Here is a 21518-nt window from a genome sequence, read left to right on the forward strand (position 1 = left end):
TCTCTTGTATGCAAAGTAAACGGTATCCACCTCTACAATCTATCCTTTGATAAATCCTATAGAACTTTGTTTGAGTTTACCATACAAACCCTAGATCATGATTCTCAACTATTTGAAAATGGTATAACCGAAGATGTGTTTGCTAAAACACATGGTATCATTGTCTTGGATTTGTCGGGTACACAGGATATGAATATAGTATGTACGGGGACTGTGGGTTTAGAGTGTACATTTTCCGACCCATTGGCTGAGAGTATTGCACTAATCTCACTAAATCAATATGAAAGCTATTGGTAAATCAATCCAAAAGGCAGTGTTCTACTAGACTTGGTGCCATGAATACCAGTCAAATAATCAGTGTATTTAATATAGACCCCTACATGTCCAAGTACAAATCCTATTGTCTGCCCTCGGACTATCTTGGAAAAATTCAAAGTGTCAACAATACCTTGATTATTGTTAATAGCAGTCCATCGACTGTGCTGACGGGTCATTGGGTGTGCATCTATCAAACAATGAAGACGATTGAATTTTTTGATCCTCTTGGCCTACCCTATGCATTCTACACGCCTAATCTAAGCAACTATATAGAGAGCAGTTTAAAAACTGTACTTCAAAATTAAAAAATGGTACAGAATATGACAACTAAAAGCTGAGATTTCCATGAACTCACGTTTTTTGTGTTCCGAAGCCCTAGAAATACCTACTGGCTTTGTCTTAACATTTATGTTGATAATCCACGTCTGAATGACTTTCTAGTGGAAAATATCCTCTCAGACCTATATAGTATTGATTTCAGTGCCCTAAGAGTAAAGTGCTTAAAAAATGTTTGTGAATTTGTTTATTAATAAAATGCATATATATATATATATATATATACAGCAACGTCTTTAAAGCATCTCTTTATTTTTTTTTATCTGTAGTGTATAGGCAAATGTCGTGTGACATTTATGCTGGTAGATTATTTGAATTTATTATAAATTGATCTTGATGGGGTGCAATATCATGGTCAGAGTTTATGCATCATAAATAAGCTTAACTCTTGTCATATCTCTTTGTATAGTCAATGATACTATTTGCATTCATATTATGAAATTCACGAGTTTCGATCTGTCTATTTGAAGCAATATCAAATACATAGTTTTCAAATTGTGAATCAAATTCGGTAACTGTCAAATAAAAATCACTTGGTTTATTGTCATACTAGGTAGTGACATCACAAGGATGACGTAGAAACCGAATTGTCTTGTTACCCCAATAGTTGAATCGTAGACCCGATTCCTCTTCCAAGAATAATTTAAATCCACGATGATACCAATCTTGTAGAAATAAACTAAAATCACGTTTGGGATTCTTTCCAATCATAGCGGGATAAGTATTCTCCCACTGATCAAATTTATCATAGTGACAATTGGAGCACAGGTGCCCTCTAGGGTGCGAGTCACACTCCTCCTCAAGACATGAATTACATCCTTTAATTTGTACTGCATAGCCTCTATGTAATTTACATGGATTACATAATTTACACTTTTCACTATAGTCATCTATAACTGCACAATTCTCACATTGATTCCAACTGCCAAGAGTGTACATGCACAATGGAAATATATATAGCATTTTTCGGCTTCTGATGTCAACTCACTCACAGCTAAAACGAAACTGATCGTCCTCGCACGATAAATTAAAAGTGGATGAAATGGTGGGAGAGATGAGTAGCCCTGTGACGTTACCTCTATCGAATGATGGGGAGAGCCATCTACATTGAATCCATTGGCAATATTTTCAAAAGTATATCCACAATATGATTCTGCTTTGTTCCAATTAATATATCAATAAATTGACTATAAGCATTTGAGTCACATTTTAAAAGTTTCATACAATAGTCCAATGGGGGAGAATCACTCCTCATTATATTGTCATTAGTTTCCTAACAAGAGAATATCATGCGTTGAAGAGATAACTCGAGAAAATCATCATCAAAAATCAAATGTTTTTTCATAAACACTAGATTTGATCTAATTCTCTCTTTCTCAAATTTATTCATTTTTCAATCCTTTCACTCTGACTTCTGACTCTAGACTGACTCTGATTCGTTAGCCATAACCAGAAAAGAAAGAAAACATTTTTGATTTCGAAACAATATTATTGAATAATTACAACAACAACATCAATAATATAGAGCATGTACAATTAACGATACAGTTTATTTTCTTCAATATGTTTCATTATTGCACTTCAAGCACATTGAAGTCTATTCAAATGTGCTATATCAACTTTTGCGGCGAAACATAATTGATCCTCCATTTTAAATTTTCTCAAGGATATCACATATCTTGCATATACTGCATCCCATTCCAGACAAAGCCGTGATCCTTTCGTGATTTCCACCGCAATGCTTGGTGCTCTTGTACTATTATCATCAACTCCACTATCAACTTCTAATATGGTAATCATTCCACTCATCATCATCAACACACAAATATATATCCAAATGAGTAAAGTCAAACTGTTCTTCTTCTCACTCCTTTGAATTCTATTCACAGACTAATAAAACTCTAGCAAAAAACCCTTTCCTTATATTCACTCCAATGCTACTATGTAACCAGCCCTCTGATTGGCTGAGAAGGGGGATGTAACCGACTCGCTGATTGGCTGAGAAGGAAACACGTGATCTAACTGTTTCCGGGAAACTCATAACATTTGGCTTGAACAACAATAACAAATACTGTTTCCCGGAAACTCATAACATCTGCATCGAAAAACAACAAGAAGGGAGTGACAAAGTTGCTGTTTTTCCATTTTCACTGACAAAAACCATAAAAACATCAAATAAATGTGAGAAAGTTCCTGTTTTTCCATTCTCACTTACAAAGACCATAAAAACAACCATAAATGTGACAAAATTCCTGTTTTTCCATTCTCAGTGAGAAAACCATAAACCACGTGGTAATCGTGGGAGTTTTAAAAAAAGTATCCGGATCGGGATTCGAAGGGGTATTGTACTCGTGGGGCTGGTACCCCCCTTCCACTCTCATTGGATGCAGAAATAAAGCGTTATAACCTCGTGTTTTACAATTTCCCTGTGACTGGTCCGTCCCAGTCAAGTTTGAGGATGAGCTTTGCGAGTTTCTTAGCTGGTACCTCCCAAACTTACAGCTTTCTGGGAGGGACATAAAGGATGCCTTCCGCCCGAGATCAGGCCCTTTAATAGTTAAGTGGCACGATTTGGAAATCCAAAATGCGGTTCTCAGGAAAAGTTTTGTGTTGAAACAGAACGGTGCAGGGGTCGCTCCGGACTACACCACGTATCAAGCGAGGCAAGACAAAATTCAAAACCAGTACTGTCCCAAGCCCTAGTAAAAGGTCAAAATGCGCGGCTCAAAGGCGATAGGCTTATCATTGATGGTAAACGTATAAACACGACCGTGAACGTCAAAAAGTAAAAGAAATGACTGTAAGCCACCCAATTTTGCCCCCTAATCCAGAGCAAAGTAACTCAGCAGCAACTTGCCGAAAACAGTAGAAACAGGGAAAGGTCAGAAAAGCAGTAAGATTAGCTCCGTCGATAATACTTACAGTCGCACCGCTAGAAATGTACGGCAAAGAAATGACGAGCCATTGACAAGCCGGGTTACTGGTGGCAATTGGCCACCAATTTACAGACAAAACACACGCCCGTTCAGGCAGCTACAGAAAAATCAGCCTTGGCAGTACATGGATATTAATAGGCCTAGAAGCGACGATTATTACCGGGTAGCTTTCCCCCCAGTGACTAAGGAGCCCAATAGAATCGGCAAGGCCATACACAAACCCTGAAGTTTGTATCTTGGAATGTACAGGGTATAAAAATAAATTAAATTCTGTGGAAAGTGAGTTGTCAAATTTTGACTTTGTAGCATTAATAGAAACCTAGAATTGCCCTAGTGAAACTCCAAAAGTAAGAGGTTTCAATGCGGAAAGTGTATCACGAGAGTTAGCCTTGAACAATTGTTATTTCGGAGGCCTTGTAGTGTTGATAAAAGATGAGTCTTTCAAAAGTTATACAAAGCTGAAAAGTAAATAAAAAAATGTTATTTGGATTATATTAGAATGTTTAGATGGACTATGTATTGTAATAGGATCGATTTATATTCCGCCTCAAAATAGCTCGTACCGAAATGAAGATACGTGAAATTTGTTGGCAAAATAAATAGAAGAAAAAAGAGCTCAGTTTGAAAATGATAGATTCTTATTAATGGGTGATTTTAATGCTTATACTAGTGATGAAGTTGAATTAAAAGATGTGTTAATTTCAGGTATTCCGTCAGCAGTCCCAGTCGTCTACAGGATTCCCAGAGCTAGCAGGGATGAAAAAAGAAGAATAAATCAATGGGGAAGAAGGCTGCTGACACTATGCGCAGAATCGGGTTTGATGATTGAAAATGGAAGATTTGGAAAGGATTAAAATCGGGGTGAGTTTACCTGCGTTTCTGGGGCAAAAGCAAGTTTAATTGATTATGTTTTGGTGGATTTTCGCTGGGATCCGAATGACCTTAAAGTGGATGTGCTTAAGCTAGTAGGATCGGACCATCTACCGGTATTTTTAGAAATTAGATCAAGGAGTGCTCCCCATAGGAGGGTTATTTCAAGGGAAAATCGTATTTATAATAAAAATGTTAGACGTCAGATACCTAGGGACTGGTCTTCAGAGGAAAATGTTAAATTAAGTCAAGCGTTTTCACAGAATGATTTAGCTGTAAGGTTAAGTGATTTAGAGAAGATAAATAACCAATATAGATTGATAGAAGAGTTCACGGAGATTTTACATCAAATAGCAGGCCCAATTCTAGGAAATAAAGGAGATTCTAAGGATTTATAATTTTTTATGAGGATTGTAGAATAAAGATATTAGAATTGATTAAAGAATTGGAGATTTTGAGGAAAGAGGAAAATAGGCTTAGACTAGTAACAAGGTTTTAAAATGTTTACCGGAAGTATAAACCCCTTTTGAAAAAGAAAAAGAGACTCGCTATTCAAAAAAGTAAGGAGGAGCGGATCCAGTTTTATGAAAAGAGTGATGTGCGGTCTTTCTGGAGAAAGATAAAAAAAAGGCCTTCCTAGCCCAGCCAAAAGTACCTGACCCGAAGACAGGCCGACATACTACAACGACGCGGTTCAGGAAGACTATTCGTTTGACGAATTATCGAATACAGAGAAGGAGAACTGAATGAACACGAATATGATCTGATAAAACCAGCATCGAAAGAAGAAATCGAAGAATGCATAAGCGCCATGGAAGGTGGATCAGCACCTGGTAGTGATGGAGTCCCAACAAAGATCTTGAAACAATTCCGACTTCTATTTATGCACATCTTCTTGGCTATCTTCAACTCAATTCTGGCTTCTGGAGAATGGCCCTCGCCGTGGAAAACATCCTTGATTTTGCAGCTATTCAAAAAAGGAGAGCCAACGGATCACAGTAATTATCGGCCGATATCTTTAGTACCTAGTCTTAGCAAAATATTAGAAAGAATACTAGATGCTAGATTAGCTAATTGGTTAGAAAAATATGGAATTTTGTAGGAGGAGGAGGCAGGGTTTCGAGATGGATATAATGCTATTGATAGGGTTTTAGTCCTACAGGCGCTCGTAGAGAAATATGCAAAAAGGAAAAATAGGTTGTACGTTGAATTTTTTGATCTAGAAAAGGCATTTGAAAGTATTGATAGGATTCTCCTGTGCTTAGAACTGTCAAAGGTAGACGTACCAAAACCGTTCGTTAGGATATTAGCTGATATGTATAGAAAGACATTTGGTATAGTTAAAGTTTTGAGGAAGGGATTATTGTTGCCGTTTGAAATTAGAAAAGGAGTAAAACAGGGTAGCAGTATTTCGCCTAGGTTGTTCACGTTGTATATAAATGATATTGTTGACCATTTTAAAAAGGTATGGGCCCCTACGGTGTCACTAGGGAACCTGACATTATCTCTGTTGCCTTTTGCTGATGATGCGGTGTTGATAGGCAAGTCACCAGAGCCTGCCACTAAAAAATAGAAAAGAGTATTTGAAAGAAAAAGGGTGGCCTCAGATGCAGATGCGGATTGCTCTTCCCCCCAGATGTAACCTAGATATTGATGATGTGGCCCATATTCTCGCCGAGTGCCAGCAACTTTCTCTTTTAAGTGGAAAGTATTTTGAGGGTGGTAACTCGGAGTTCCCGGGGATTCCGAAGACGACTGTAAAAAGGACAATCAGACAGTTATGTAAATATGTAAATGAAGCGTTGACATCAATGAGTGAAACTTGATATTTATGTTATTTTTTGTGGAGTGTATTTAAGAATACTGTGTTGTATGGCCTGTTTTTTGGCTTATAATAAATTATTATTATTATTATTATACTTGACTTGGTAGATGCGGGTTTCTAGGAATTTTCTCTCGTCGCGGAAACTCACCTAGCATCCAGATTCAAAAGGGGTTCCCAGGGAGAAACGAATTCAAATCAGAGAACTTGTTTTGGCGCGACTTTGTTATTTATTTATAGCTAGACGTAATGATTCATACATCAAACTTTGTATGAGCATTAGCATAGGCGTAGAGTGCGGGGGAGCAGAAGGTCAAGACCCTTCTGAGGTGAAGCTCAGAGAGCCTACCCCCAAATAAATTCAAGGCCTATTCTAAAATGCTCTAAATTTTCTAAAAAAAATAAATTTTGGGATGACGGGGGACACAAAGGTCGAGCCTCCTCTGGGAAAATCAAAACTCTGCGCATACGAACCTTGTCATTTTAGGTAATTTGGTAACAGTGTCTAATACGTTTTAAACCAAAAAATAGATTCATTTCTGCCCTTTTTTATAAAATTAAACTTCGATTTCCTCTGTCAGAGTAAAACCCTCTTTAGAATGGAATAACCTTCAAATAGATCGAACCGGCCTATCAAGTGGTATTTCCTTATTAGTATCATTGGCTTGTGACGTAACATAACAAGTGATGTAACATCTGAAATGCTGCTAAGGACAAACTTAAAAAAAACTTTTTTGCGTGCTGACCAATGGTCTGCGTTGCGCAGGTACCAATATCCTGATTCGGTGTCTTCTGCCGGGAGTACAATGTGCTGTTGGGGGTAAATTTTGGCAAAGCCTAATTTGAAAGCGTGACTCCAAAAATTCATACTCTAGACAATTGCGCTAAGGGTTCCATTTCTTAATTAAAATTATTTAACGACCCAAGAATTTTTCTTAGCGAAAAGGATGTCACTGAAAAGCAGACTGGATTAGAAGAATTCCCAAGGAAGGATTCAAAAGATGTTCAACCTTAATGGCAAAAGGTAAAGAGTTAAGTTTTAAACAGATCGGATGGGGGAGGAGTTCGCGCAGGTGGGTTGGCCTCAGGCGGTTTATTAGTTCAGTGTGTTTTTAGTAGCAGATGTAGGTGTACTTTCTTCAGTGTTTAAATTAGTTATGTTTAACGTATTGTTCATTCAAATATCGTTCGGTATATAAAAGGATCTGCACCCCCCGGAGCCCATTGTTCACCTATGCGTTTTTTTATCAGTCTCTTTCCCTTTTGTATCTATAATTATATTTACGGTCCAATTAATATCCTTGGATCTCATTAAGCATATATTTTTTGTTACTTACCTATCTTCACAAGCTATTGCACCAGTTTGACGAAACAGGTAAACTGAAGAGATTCACAGCCAGAGAAAAAGAAGAAAAATGCAAGTATTTTCAAAAAATAAGTATTTTCAAAAATAATTTTTGCTTTCTAAAAAATTTTTATTTTTCTTTACATATGGTTTATTGACAAAATGAAGTTCTCTCTATTATCATTATAATTGCTTGTCTTTATTTAGAGTCTGTCTATTTTTCCGAGGGATAATATTGAAGAAAGAGAGAAATTCATTTATTAGAGACCAATATTCACAAAAAATCATATGAAACAGACCTACCATGTGAAAATCTATACATATTTGCTTGTGGCAGGACTCAAATATTTTACTCACTTACTAAATATAAATTGAGAAAAAAAAGAAGAAAAACTGCAATTTTATAAAAAATAAAAAATAAACCCCGTGGGAACCACGAGCCAATACCTCCAGGAGACAGCCCCCCCCCCCCATTCATTCTTACTCGCCAAGAAATTCTTTATCTTATTTTTCAAAGAGGATTTCCGGAATAGTGCTTTCCGGAAGACTATTCCAAAGCGAAACACCCACATGCCTAAATACAAAACTGGGCCTAGCAGTCTTTAAGGCTAAAATTTCTTTAAAGCTATTAAAACCTTTCCAATCTCTCTCTCTCTCTCTCTTTTTTTCTTTTTTTGCTTATGAGTTAGTGCTGTAATAGTATGTATGTCTTCCCCTTCTTTATAGCTCCCGTAGCCTTTGTTGCCACTTGTTTGGCACTTTTAAAAGACTCGTAAAATTTTGTGGTTTCATTATTATATTTCGTTTATGAATTTAAAACATTTTTCTAAATAATAAACTTTCATTTTCTATCTTTCTGTTTTCCCTCTCTCTCTCTCTCTCTTTCTCGTTTTTCCTTTTTGGCCCGTAGCCTTTTTGGCCATTTGTTTTGTACTCTTTTAGGACTAGTAAAATTATTTTGTTTCTTTATTATTTTTTGGTTATGAATTTAAACATTTTTTCTATATAATCATTGTAATTGTTTGGCTTCTATTAGTGTCTGTCTATTTTTTTTTTTAGGGACAATAACAAATTTATAAAAACTGTTTAAACCATTTCCACTTCTTATCTTTCTGTCTGCCCCCCCCCTCTCTCTAATTTCTTTTTGCTTATGAGTTAGTGTTGTAATGGTATGACTGTCTTCCCCTTCTTTACAGTTCCTGTAGCCTTTCTGGTCACTTGTTTTACACTTTTATTGGACTTAATTTTTTTGGTATCTTTATTATTTTTCGTTTATGAATTCAAAACATTTTTGTACATAATCATTGTAATTATTTGGCTTCTATTAGTGTCTGCTTATTTGTTTTTTTTAGGGACAACAAAAAATGCTTCAAAACTGTTACAACCCTTTCCACTTCCTATCTTTCTGTTTCCCTCTCTCTCTCTCTCTCTCTCTCTCCCTCTATTTTGCTTATGAGTTAGTTTTTAAATAGTACGTACATCTTATCCTCCTTAACAATTCCTGGTGCCTTTGCCGGAATCAGTGTCTTGTATTCGATGTCTGTTTTTGCTTGCGAATATATTATGTCCTATCTCTTCACGGCAGGTTTTAACTTTCCGTAGCTTCTACTCTATCTATTCGACTGACATGAGTTATAAGGGGAATATTCTAGCGATGACGTCCAGAGCTCTAAATTTCAAGAGCGAAGCCAATCTCAACAAACTGGGGCTTCCCCATGTAAACTTTTCCTTGATTAAATTGACTATCTTATGTAAGCAGCCTAGTTTCATCAAATTTAAACCAACTGAAATAAGGCTCCCATGAGAGAAAGTAAAATGGCAAAAGCTGTTTTGGTGTGGCTTTACAATTTATTGCAGTTATGGTGAAGTTATCTCGACACCTGATAGAACGGTCAGTAGGAAAATATATTAAACTGATGAATCAATTCAGATATTAACGAGCATTAGGTCTATCACTATAAGGACATTGCCTTACTGAAAGACAGTAATATCTTGCATGTTTTATATTAATTTAATCAAATTTGATTTAAAATATTTGTTAATATTTTTTCTATTCAAAAAAGCTTACTTTCCAATTATTTCATCTTTGTTTCGACTTTCTTTGTCGCAATAAAACACATCTAGGATGGAGCGATCTTCGAACAGATGAAAGTCGAATTGTTCTCTCCATGACGGGTTATGACTTTTTTGGGTAGCTTTGCTTTTCCACTTTTCTTGGCCAAGTCTAAAATAGAAATAAAAATTAGAAAACTATAGAAGAGGAACACTAATAAAAATATCAGGTCCCTAGCTCATTTAATATTTTTCTGATTTAACAAAAGAGCGAAAATAAGATTTAAACACTTTTTTTAAGATTTTCAAATCAATAAATATACAAGTGCGTAGCTGAATAATATTGCTCCGTTTCTGAATGCTATTAAGTGAAAAAAATGTTTTCGTAGACGAAATTAAAGAGCAACATAAAACTTAAAAGAAACAGAAATCGTTCTGTATGTGAGGAGGCCTGCTCCCTGGATGATTGCTACTTATCGGTTATAGCGAGCCCACTCAAGAATTACGCAGTGTAAAACTTGAGAACAAACCTGTTTCATCTGTCTGTATTAACTAAAAAAAGAAATTTTTTTAACTGAAAGTAAGGAGCGACATTAAAACTTAAAACGAACAGAAATTATTCCGTATATTAAAGGGGCTGCCCCTCCTCAACGCCTCGCTCTTTACGCTAAAGTTTTACTCTGTCTTACATCTTTATTTTTTAAAACAATAAAAAACATTAGCGTAAAGAACGAGGCATTGAGGAGGGGACAGCCCCTTATATATACGGAATAATTTCTGTTCGTGTTAAGTTTTAGTGTCGCTCCTTACTTTCAGTTAAAACAACTTGTTTTTTTTAGTTAATTTCTGAAAGTTTTTGAATTAATGCAGCTTTGATTTTGGCTCACCGTACATGAATAATTAAATCTAAATTGGCCTATTAATTTTCCTTTTTTCGGCTAATTGGTTTTCTCGAAATTTTGTTCTGACGTAACTTACGAATTAACTTAAGTAACGAATTTCTATATTCGTATGTTTTTATTACGTATATTAGGGAGTTCACTCCCTAGTCAATACCTCGCTCTCTACACCAAAGTTCGAATTTTCTTCGAATCACAAACCCCTGAATCACAAAGGCCGGTTAATTAGAATAGATAGTTCTTTTGAAAGTACTAAAAAAAACTTAAGCATAAAGAGCGAGGTATTAACTAGGGGTGAACCCCCTCATATACGTAATAATTTCTGTTCGTTTTAAGTTTTAATGTTGCTCCTTACTGTCAATTAAAAAAAAACTTGTTTTCTTATTTAATTTCTGATCGTTTTTTAAATAATGCTGGGAAATCTGGCCCCCCTTCATAGAAATGTCCCTTCCCCCTATGAAATATCCTCCATGGAAAGATCCTCCCCCGTAACCCCTACTCCAACCCCCACCCCCCAGAAGAAACAAATTCCTCCTGAAAATGCCTGTATACTACCCAATAACCACTGCTATATGTAAACGATGAGTAAAGTTTAAACTTGCACCTCTTCCCCTGGGAACTGTGGGGGATTAAGTCATTCTCAAAGACATATTAATTAGATTTCTGATATGCTGAACAAAATGACTATTTTAAATTTTGATTGGGTGACTTTGAGAAAAAATGAGCGTGGGAGGGGGCCAAGCTGCCCTCCAATTTTTTGTTCACTTAAAAAGGGCACTAGAACTTTTAATTTCCCTTCGAATGAGCCCTCTTACGATATTCTAGGACTACTGGAGCGATACGATCACCCCTGGGAAAAAAAATAATAAAATAAATAAACACGCATCCGCGATCTTTCTTCTGGCAAAAAATACAAAAGTCCACATTTCTGCATATAGGAACTTCAACAGTAGGGTTCTCTGATACGCTGTTTGTGATGGTGTGATTTTCATTAAAGTTCTATCACTTTTAGGGGTTGTTTCCCCATTTTTTCAAAAATAAGGCAAATTTTATCAGGCGCGTAACTTTTTATGGATAAAACTAAAATTGATGAAAGTTAAATATTTGAAATCAGCATAAAATTCTGAACCTTCTGATATATCTATTGGTATCAAAATTCCGTTTTTTAGAGTTTCGGTTACTATTGAGCCGGGTTGCTCCTTACTTACAGTTCGTTACCACGAACTGTTTGATTAAGAAACAACTAGCTTACGCCTAGTGGAAAATAAGCGGTGATTGACAGAATACATTAAACTTATATAATTTGGACTATATATTTGCACATTAGGGGGTGGGGGTGATGTATTTGGACTGCATGAAATTAGAAAATAATTCTTACTTCATAATATGCAAAAATTATTGTAAGTAACACATTGTGCATGCAGACCCGCTATAATTTACCCCCCCCCCCCTAATTTGTAAATATATAGCCCAAATTTGTTTCTAAAGTATTACATTTTCATTATGTTTTGGTATATTTCATTTGGATTAACCTAATTTCACTTCTTGAGTGGGGTCACTATAACAGATTAGTGTCGGACGATTTTTCTACAGAAACAAATGTTCCGTAGGGGGGGACTTTCTGCAGGCGGGAATATCATGCGGGGTAAATTGTATGCAAGGGGGATCTCGACAGAATAGTTCATATACTTTTAAATTTAAAAATACGATCGTTCCTAGGGGGGAATTTTCCGCTGGAACAGTTTTTCCCAGGAAGGGATTACCCGTAGGGAATTTTCCAGGGGAATTTCTGGGGCAATTTATCAGTTTTATCAATTTGTCTGTTGGTGGTCAGTTATAATTGGTCTGTTGTAAACTAACCTTTGCTTCGGACAGAAATAAATTACTCCGATAGGCAATATTGACCAATTGCATCAATAAACAACCTTAGTTGCCTTTGCGTTCACACAGAAATTTTGAAGTCACCTAGCATTTACTGGCAAAATAATCGATGTTTAAAGAGTGTGGTTGGATAATTTTTTATTCCCCCGCTTTCATGACCAAAACTCAATTTTTGTGGCTGTTTTCCCTTGTTTCGTAAAAAAATAGAACTGGACAGCAATAATCAGCTTCTCGTTCAAACCGTTATAACACTAATTGTGTATTCCATTGCTGTGCTGATCTGTTAAAAAAAAAAAAAATGCTCAGTTACCCAATATAAGCTGAGTGTCTCCATCTTGATGAATTGCTTGACAAAGTGACGAAAATTGTCAAAATGGGCAAATTAAATACGGCAATGAGCGGTTATAAGTCTAACATGAACCCAGGGCAAGATATAAGGAATGTGGAACATATACATACGGGATTAAACAGTAATTTGGCTCATGCGGAAATCATGAACAAAACTATTGCCCCCCTCCCCCCGTGTCGATAAAAAGGCAAGATTGATTAATGACATGTGCTTTTCCTTTTCTCAAATTAATTTGTTCTCGAATATCACCTGCTAATAGCATGTTTTTCCGCTTTTGAATCATTTTCCAGGTTCACTGTAAAAATAGTAAAATTGTTGTTTTGAGCCTTAATCTTTTCGAATTCGAAAAAATATGCCTGAAATCTTCAATCTGATTGTTTCATTCCAAGGTTTAAGAAGAATAAGATACATTGTTGGTACTGTTGTCGTGCATAATTTTTTTTTTACCTACAAAATCAAAAGACAAAGACATTTTGATTTAATCTAAAAAATTAAATTATTATATAAATAGATTATTATATAAAAATTAAATATTATATAAAAGATAATTTATATATACATTTTAATTTTACCCACAAATTCAAAATTATGGTATAAATATACTTTGATTTTCCCTACAAAATTAATAATACAACACAAATACATTTTGTTTTTATCAAAAAAATTAAAATTATTTCGCGAAAACATCTTGATTTTTTCTACAAAATCAAAACAAGTTACAAATGCATTTTGATTTATCTGCAATTTCAGAATAATGATTTGAATACATAAATTTGGCATATAATATCACAAAAAGTGCCGCAACTAGACCCCGGCTCCACGCTGGCGGATCGACCGAACGCCGCAGACGAGAGGCCCGGTCGACCACCACCGAAGTGTCTCTACGCCGCCGGCGCACCGCAGGCACGTAATCACCGGCAGAGGTGGCGGCGTTCGGCTGACTTTAAATTAATTTTGCGGCAATTCTTTATTGCGTCAACCGCCAAGTCTTAGCTTTTCTTTCTCGTGTGGTTTAGTATTTCGATTTTCCTGACTAGAAATGAAGCAGGGCTTGCACTATCCCTGAATTTTCGGGTATTTCCCTGAAAATCTATGTGTTACACCGAAAAAAAATTTGGTTCACCGAATCCCCGAAAATCACGCAATCATGGTGCCACCCCTAACGATTTATCACCAGTGACTTTCCTTGACAAATATTACTTTGCATACCATAATTCTTCACTACTCTCTTATTCGTTAATTTTTGTCTCTTTTGTTACTTTGCATAAAAACCAGACAGATGCAATTGCAATATACACAGTTCTTCATATGTTGACAAGAAGGATCGTCTTTATGAAATGAGTTTAAATCATTTCGAATGCAGTTTCCCAATTGCTATTTCTTACATCATTCGCAGTAATTTTTATTTTCAAGTTGAGTAGAATTATAGAACGTATTCACTACTATACAGCTTCAGCCTTCAGTTGGATTTTGATTTTTGAAATTGATAGCCGACAGACTGTTTCTACAGATGAATTGTAAGTTTGCAGAATTTTTTTTTCTTGTGCTGTTTTTAGATAAAATTTTCTTAAAGTTTAATACTCAATCGTTGAAGGCCTGATAGATTAAAGCAAATACAATTTTCTTTCTGAAAATTTTTTAACCCCCTCCCCCCAAAAAAACCCTTCTATTGTGATAAAATTTAGCTATAGACTAAGCTATGTACAAGGCTGGAGAATTAAAGATTGAAACGGAAGTTACCCCAAAATATAATTCATAAAAAAAATTGTAAATTATTGCCTATAGGGGGAGGGGGATAGGGGGCTATAATTTTAAAATGATAATACCTCATTTTTTTACTGAAAGCAGGGATGCCAATAAAGATAATTATTTTTTTTATTTAAAGTGGAGACGGAAGAAAATGATATCGAATTCCCTGGGAAACTATTGAAATATTTTGATAGACCCAGGGCCCCCCCATTGGGTGTTGTTCATTGTCTTGGGTATTTTGCGATTTCTCATAGGCTACTGGCTTAATTTGGCTTTCGTATGTGCTCCCTTTTAATTAGATTCTTTGGATCTTATTGAATGCCAGGGCGAATCTATAACTCAGATTTTCAATAATTTGAGTTATATCTGAATAATTTCGACATTTTTGTTGTTGTCTTTGTACCTCTTTACTCATACCCTCAATTTTTTTTTTCAAGGAAGAGTCAGCTGTTTAATGTTATTTTGCGTATTTCTTTGAACCATATAGTGACCTTGTTAATTATTAAGTAAATTATTTTTTAATATAAAGCTGAGACGGTATCCTATCAAGGTGGTATCCAGATGGGGGGGAGGGAGAGGATAGGGATGTATTGCATTTAAATGATAATATCTCGAATTTTTTTATTGAAAGCAGGGATGCCAAAAAGTTAATTATTTTTTTAATTTAAAGCAGAGACGGTATCCTATTATGGTGGTATGCAAAGGGGGGGGGGTAGGGAGCTATCATATTTAAATGATAATACCTCGATTTTTTGTTTTTGACAGCAGGGATGCCAATAAGTTATTGTTTTTTATTTAAAGCAGAGACGGCATCCTAACAAGATGGTATCCAGAGGGGGGCATTGGGAGTTATTATATTTAAGTGATAGTACCGTTATTTTTTTTTTTTTTATTAAAAGCAGGAATGCCCAAACGCTGAAAAGTTGACAGAAATTTACAATATTTTTGCGAGTTATACTTGCTACAGCACTTGTTTAGTTTTATCGTCCAAAGGAAAAGGGGCATATGCGTCCAACCCATTTTTTTTCTTTTTGATGAAACGAGTTTACTTTGAAAACTTTCATTCATAAGTACCAGGCCCATTCATCCTAAAACAAATTGGTGTGACGAAAGTGATATCCACATCACTACCTAACGTAGCACTCGAGCGACAATGTCACCCTTTGTCCAGTGCCCAGATAACATTAAAAGGCCAGGTCAAAACAAAAGCTTTCAATTTGGGAGGTTCAAGGAGGAGTCTTTGACAGTCTCATGACCTCAGGGTGCTAGATGTTGCAACGTTCTTACGTATCTACAATGGTTTAAAAAATTCGACCACCCCATAAATGATGACCAAAAATATGCACAAATATGACAAATGTAACATTTGGAATATTATAACACTTTTTTTAAAGCTTTGAAGAAAAGCAAAAAGGGTTAAATATCCCAAGCTACGCTTGAGAGCTATTTTAAAAAGAAACTCTTTGGAGATTTCCATGGATATGACCATAGCAGAAGCTTTGATCCTGGGTGGGGATCAAAGAAGAGTCTTTGACTATTTTGACCACAGGTGACTTATTGTTGCAACTTATATTCAAAGTTTTTACCCAGATAACAGACGAATTTTGTGATATGGTATTTGAAGTTTTGTATGCAGTAATGCTCGATGAAAAAAAAACTACTAATTTTGATAATTATTTATGTTAAGAATATATACCGAATATATATTTCAACTATTATGCAAGGGTTCTGATTCTTCTGAAACGCCACAGCCATTTCGTTTCTACCAGCTTTCTACTTCTCTTGATGAATAACGAAGAAGACCAGTTTCCAGCCAGCGACTTGTGAAGTTTTGAACTCATGAATAGGCTCGAATCTGTTGTAAATTTAAGCTGTGATTTGAGAAAGACTTATGAAAACATTAATGTTTGCGGTCAAAATTGATCGCGCCGCCAAAATTGATCGCGGTGGCGGCGCGCTGTTTTTGGCCTCGCCTCCGCCAGTCTTCCCTCATCGGCGCGGCGCCGGTGTCTAGCCGCAACAGTACATTATTGTCGCTATCAAGTATTGTTTTGATAGTGGTTAAATAAACCGAAACAGTGGTTGTCGAATCTCAGGAGAGGGCTAATTCTTATGGGAACTCTAAGTTTCAATGCCCTTCTAAGTTACAAAAAAAATTTTGTCACTGCAAAGTGTCAATTTGTGTCTGTCCTTATGCAAAACGACTATTTTGGCCTGAATTTGGATTTATTTTGTACTAATAATTTTTGGTTATCTAATCTGTTATGAAACCGTAACCAAACCACCACAAAACATGAATATTGCCGCAGGTGTAATTAATGTGATGCATTTAATTGACGCAGGTTTAATTTTACTGTGGCTTAAGACAACTTGGGACAAAACTTTGGACATTTCAGAATTAATCTGGATTGTTAGCATTTTCCGGTCAAGAAAAATCTGACAGAATAGTAGATTTAGTAAACCATTTGTAGGGGATTTTTCAAATATGATGCATTAAACAGTTCGTGGTAGAAAACTGTAAGCAAAAAGCGACTCAGCCCAAGAGTAATCGAAACCTTAGAAAAAGAAGTTTGATAAGAATTAAATCCTCAAAAGATTGGCATTTCTACTAATCCCAAGTATATAACAGTCACTTAGTTTAATGTTACTCATCAAAAGCTGCGATCCTCGAGGAAATTTGCCTGATCTTGGAAAAAGGGGAAGACACTCCAAAACCGTCAAGGGTTCTTAATAAAAGACACACCATGACATTCAGCATATCAAACCATATCAGAAAATTGGAATTTTTTACTTTTTTTTGCCAGAAGAAAGATCACTGATGAGGGTTTATCTGCTTTTTATTTCGATCTTTTCGAACCAATAAACCTAGAATTTCGAGAGACGGCTCATTCAAACGGAAATTAAAACTTGTAGTGCTCTTTTTAGAGTACAAAAAATTGAAGGGTAACTAGCTCCCTCCCACCCCCCTTTCTCCTAAAAGGCATCCGATAAAAATTTTTGAAAGTCATTTTCTTCAGTATAGTAGAAAGGTCCAATGGCTGAGGTGAAGACATTACTCCCCAAAAGTCGTGGGGAAAGGGCTGTAAGCTATGGAATTTGACCACTCTTTGCTTATTGTAGTCGTCATTGGGAAATGTACAGACATTTTATTTAGGGGGTGGGTCTGTGGGGGAAGATATTCTACGTGGATAATTTTCTAAGGAGAAAATTTCTGGGGGGATTTTCTAGAGAAAATTTTACACGGGAAGACTAAGCTAAAATTTATATATGGTAATTATTTTTATTTGTCTTACTTTCTCTTTGACGATCAAATTTTATACGTGAAATTTTACACTAAATCTTCTACAAGGAGGAAATTTTGTGGGTGGATTTTCCCGTGGTTGGGGGGGGGGGAATTACACGGAGGGGGATGGCAGATTCTCAGGTATTTGAAAAACGACCAGAAAAAAAACAAGGTTTTTTTAAAAAATGAAATTATGGAGTAGCATTAAAATATAAAACGAACAGAAATTGTTGCGTACATGAAGGGGGGCTGCTCTCTTCTCAATCTTTTGCTCTTTACGCTAAAATTTAACTTCTTGTCACAATTCCTTAAGAACGACTCCTGAAACAAAAAGGGTCGTGTAATTGGAGTAAAAAGGTTTTTTAAAGTACTAAAATACTTTAGCGTAAAGAGCAAGAGATTAAGGGGGAAGCCCCCTCATGTGAGGAATGATTTCTCTTTGTTTCAAGTTTTAATGTTGCTCCTTACTTTTAGTTTAAAAAATTAATTGTGTATTTAGCACCTTTAATAAGTCTCACGCAATATTTTGGTTGGCTCACAGTATAATACTTGCATCCACGGACAAGCTTTGCTTTTTAGGGGAGGCAGCAATAATTTTTTGTTGATATGTTTTTTTTTCAATAAATCCTTCTTCTTCTTCTTTTTCATTGCAATCACTATGTTATTCATTGCAGTAGTTTCTTTCATCAGCACCAATTTTTTATATCACTTTTTGTCCTTTCTTTAGTTTATAAAGGTAAGAAATTGGGATTACCATGAAGCTTTAACTAAAATATAACAAAATGCAATGAATATGATACAAAATTTCATTATCAAAAGTAACCAGAAGCCTATATAACAAAGAAAGTGATTCATTTGTTTCTTTTTAATATTAAATAAAAAACAAGTTTTTTCAACTTTAAGTAAGAAGCAACATTAAAACTTAAAACGAACAGAAATTAAAACATACATGAGGAGGGTCTCCCCCTCGTTTAAAACCTCTCTCTTTACGCTAAAGTTCGAATATTGTCCCAATCCTTTAAGAATGACTTAAAGTAATCACAAATGCCGTTTAATTAGAATGAAAAGCTCTTTTAAAACTACTAAAAAACACACTTTACCGTAAAGAGCGAGCTATTGACGAGGGGGCAGTCCCCCTCATATACGTAATAATTTTTATTCGGTTTACGTTTTAATGTTGTTCCTTACTTTCAATTGAAAAAAAATTGTTTTTTTTTGTAATTTCTGATCGTTTTTTTTTTAATGCTGGGAAATCCTTCTCCCCCTCAATGGAAAATTCCTTTCCTCTATGAAAAATTACTCCACTGAAAAATTATTCCACGTAACCCCTCTCCCCCACTCACCAGAAAAATCCCACATGGAAACGTCTGTATGCTTCTCAATAACTAATACTGTATGCAAACAATGGACAAAGTTCAAAACTTGCAGCCCTTCTAATGGGGACTGCGGGGGGTTAAGTCATCCTCAAATACATAGTTATTAGGTTTTCCGATTATTCCGTAAAAATTCCATCTAAACATTTTGATCGAGTGACTTTGAAGAAAAATGAGCGTGGGAGGGGGCTAGCTGCCCTCCAATAGTTTTGGTCACTTAAAAAGACACTAGAACTTTTAATTTCCGATCAGATGAGCCACCTCTCGATCTTCTACGGTCACTGGTTCAATATGATCACCCCTGAAAAAAAAATAAATAAACACACATCCTTGATCTTTCTTTTGACAAAAATGCAAAATTCCACATTTTTGTACATAGGAGCTTGAAACCTCTATACTAGAGTTCTCTGGTATGATGAATGTGATGGTGTGATTTTCACTAAAATCACTTCATTTTATGGGGGTCTTTTCCTCCTTTTTCAAAAATTGGGCAAATTTTCTCAGCCTCGTAACGTTTGATGGGTATCATTAAAGTTCACGAATTTTACATTTTGAATAAACATCAAAATTCAATTCTTTTGATGTATCTGTTGTTATCAAGACTCTATTTTCAGAATTTCGGTTACTACTGAGCCACATCGCTCCTTAATTGCAGTTCGTTACAACGAACTGTTTGACTATATTTATTGAATTCAAATTAAATACCGCTTTGATATTTCTAAAGAGATAAATAGCTTTGTTAACAAAATATTAGAAGCCTCTAAAAGTCTCTACCAGATAATTGGGTTTTTCCCAAAAGGAGAAAATGCAATTTACTAGTTAAAACAATAAAGATAATACTCAGACTTTCAAATAAACTAGAAGCATTACTTCCATAATTGACCTCATAGGGATAGAAATAAGAGACTAATGTCGAGCGACTGTTGATAATTACTGGAAAACACACTGGTCAATTCATACTGCTTAATGTCGCAAATATTTAATAAAGGGGAAAATTGTTCTAATTCTTTTACTGCATCGTAGAATACAGAAAGAGTATGATAAAGATTTAGTAAATTACCTTAAAGGGCACTTCCTACCGATAGCACGAATCCCGTGTCCTCCAGCTTCAGTGATGATAGTTAATCATCTCGCTGCAATCCCAAATGGTCCACCAAGGTTTGTTGAGCCCTGTGCACTGACACTTGAACGTATTCCCACTGGTAGAGGTCACTGTTTTTCACTAAGGGAGTTCCACAAGCGCAAAGCTCTATTTGAAAAGAACTTGTTCTTTATCTGGTGGTTGCTCGTTTCTGGAAAAGCTTGTTGAGTTCCCTTTGAATTGTCCGGTTGGAAAAGGCCAGGAAATGGTATCATCAGCATTTAGAAGCTTGTATGTTGTTGTCACATCGCCTCCTTTGCGACGATATGTTAGAGATAGTATTCTAAGCTTTTGAAGAATTGGTGGACAAGGGACATAATGGAGGTCTTTAATGTATTTCGTTGCCCTCCTCTAGGCTGATTCCAGAATAAAGAGTAGATAAACTGAACTCATAAAGAATGGAATTCATTCCGATTTTTGGATTTCATCGTAGAATATAGAAAGCTTCATGTAAGTTTTTGATCACCCACTTCGAGTTGCTAATATATAATAAACATGCTTCTTCATTTGTCTTCCCCCTCCTTTACAGACCAAAGAGCCTTTGGGGGAATAGTACAATGAATTTGGTACAGGAGCGACTGGTCTAAAGATATTTACGCTTGAAGATTTTTCAATTGTTTGATTTTGCTAATTCGTCTGTTAGTGGTCAGTTATAACTGGTCTTTTTTTTACTTTATTTTAGATTATAGAAAGAGGGTTAAAGAATCGTACAAAGATTTAATAGAGGGAAATCTATCACAATTTTTGGATTTCACCGGAGAATATAGAAAGCTGTATCTAAGTTCGTGATCACACGATGTGATTTAATCATATATAATCATAGGCAACACAATAGCGCTGCCTAAGTAAAGAGCGAGGAGGGCACAACGTATTATTATTATTCCTTTTGATCTTAGACCAGGGCCTTTCGAATCGAAAGAATTGCCATAGAAACCTCGAATAAGGCTCATTCTCTTGGAAATTGAAACTGCTAGTGCCCTATTTAATAGTCGAAAGGGATTAGAGAACAACTAACCCCCTTCCAACGGCCACCATTCCCCCAAATACATCCAATCAAAATTTTGAGATAGTCATTGTGTTTAACGTAGTTGAAAGGTCCGGAAATTATGTATTTGACGATGATAACCCCCTCACAGCCCTCAGGACAGGGTTGTAAGTTATGCC

At 35.7% G+C, this 21518-nt stretch overlaps 1 protein-coding gene across 1 annotated transcript in view; it reads right to left on the minus strand.

Moving 5' to 3' along the window:
* Mctp (multiple C2 domain and transmembrane region protein) overlaps nt 1–21518 on the minus strand; it is a 357697-nt gene that overhangs the window by 116568 nt on the left and 219611 nt on the right. The window contains exon 11 of the mRNA XM_089108305.1: nt 9696–9851. Within this exon, the coding sequence (XP_088964431.1) occupies nt 9696–9851 (156 nt within the window). The remainder of the gene's footprint in view (nt 1–9695; nt 9852–21518) is intronic.

This window comes from Artemia sp. Qi Xiang Cuo, chromosome 2 (genome assembly GCF_049724085.1).
Source record: "Artemia sp. Qi Xiang Cuo chromosome 2, ASM4972408v1, whole genome shotgun sequence".
NCBI lineage: Eukaryota > Metazoa > Arthropoda > Branchiopoda > Anostraca > Artemiidae > Artemia > Artemia sp. Qi Xiang Cuo.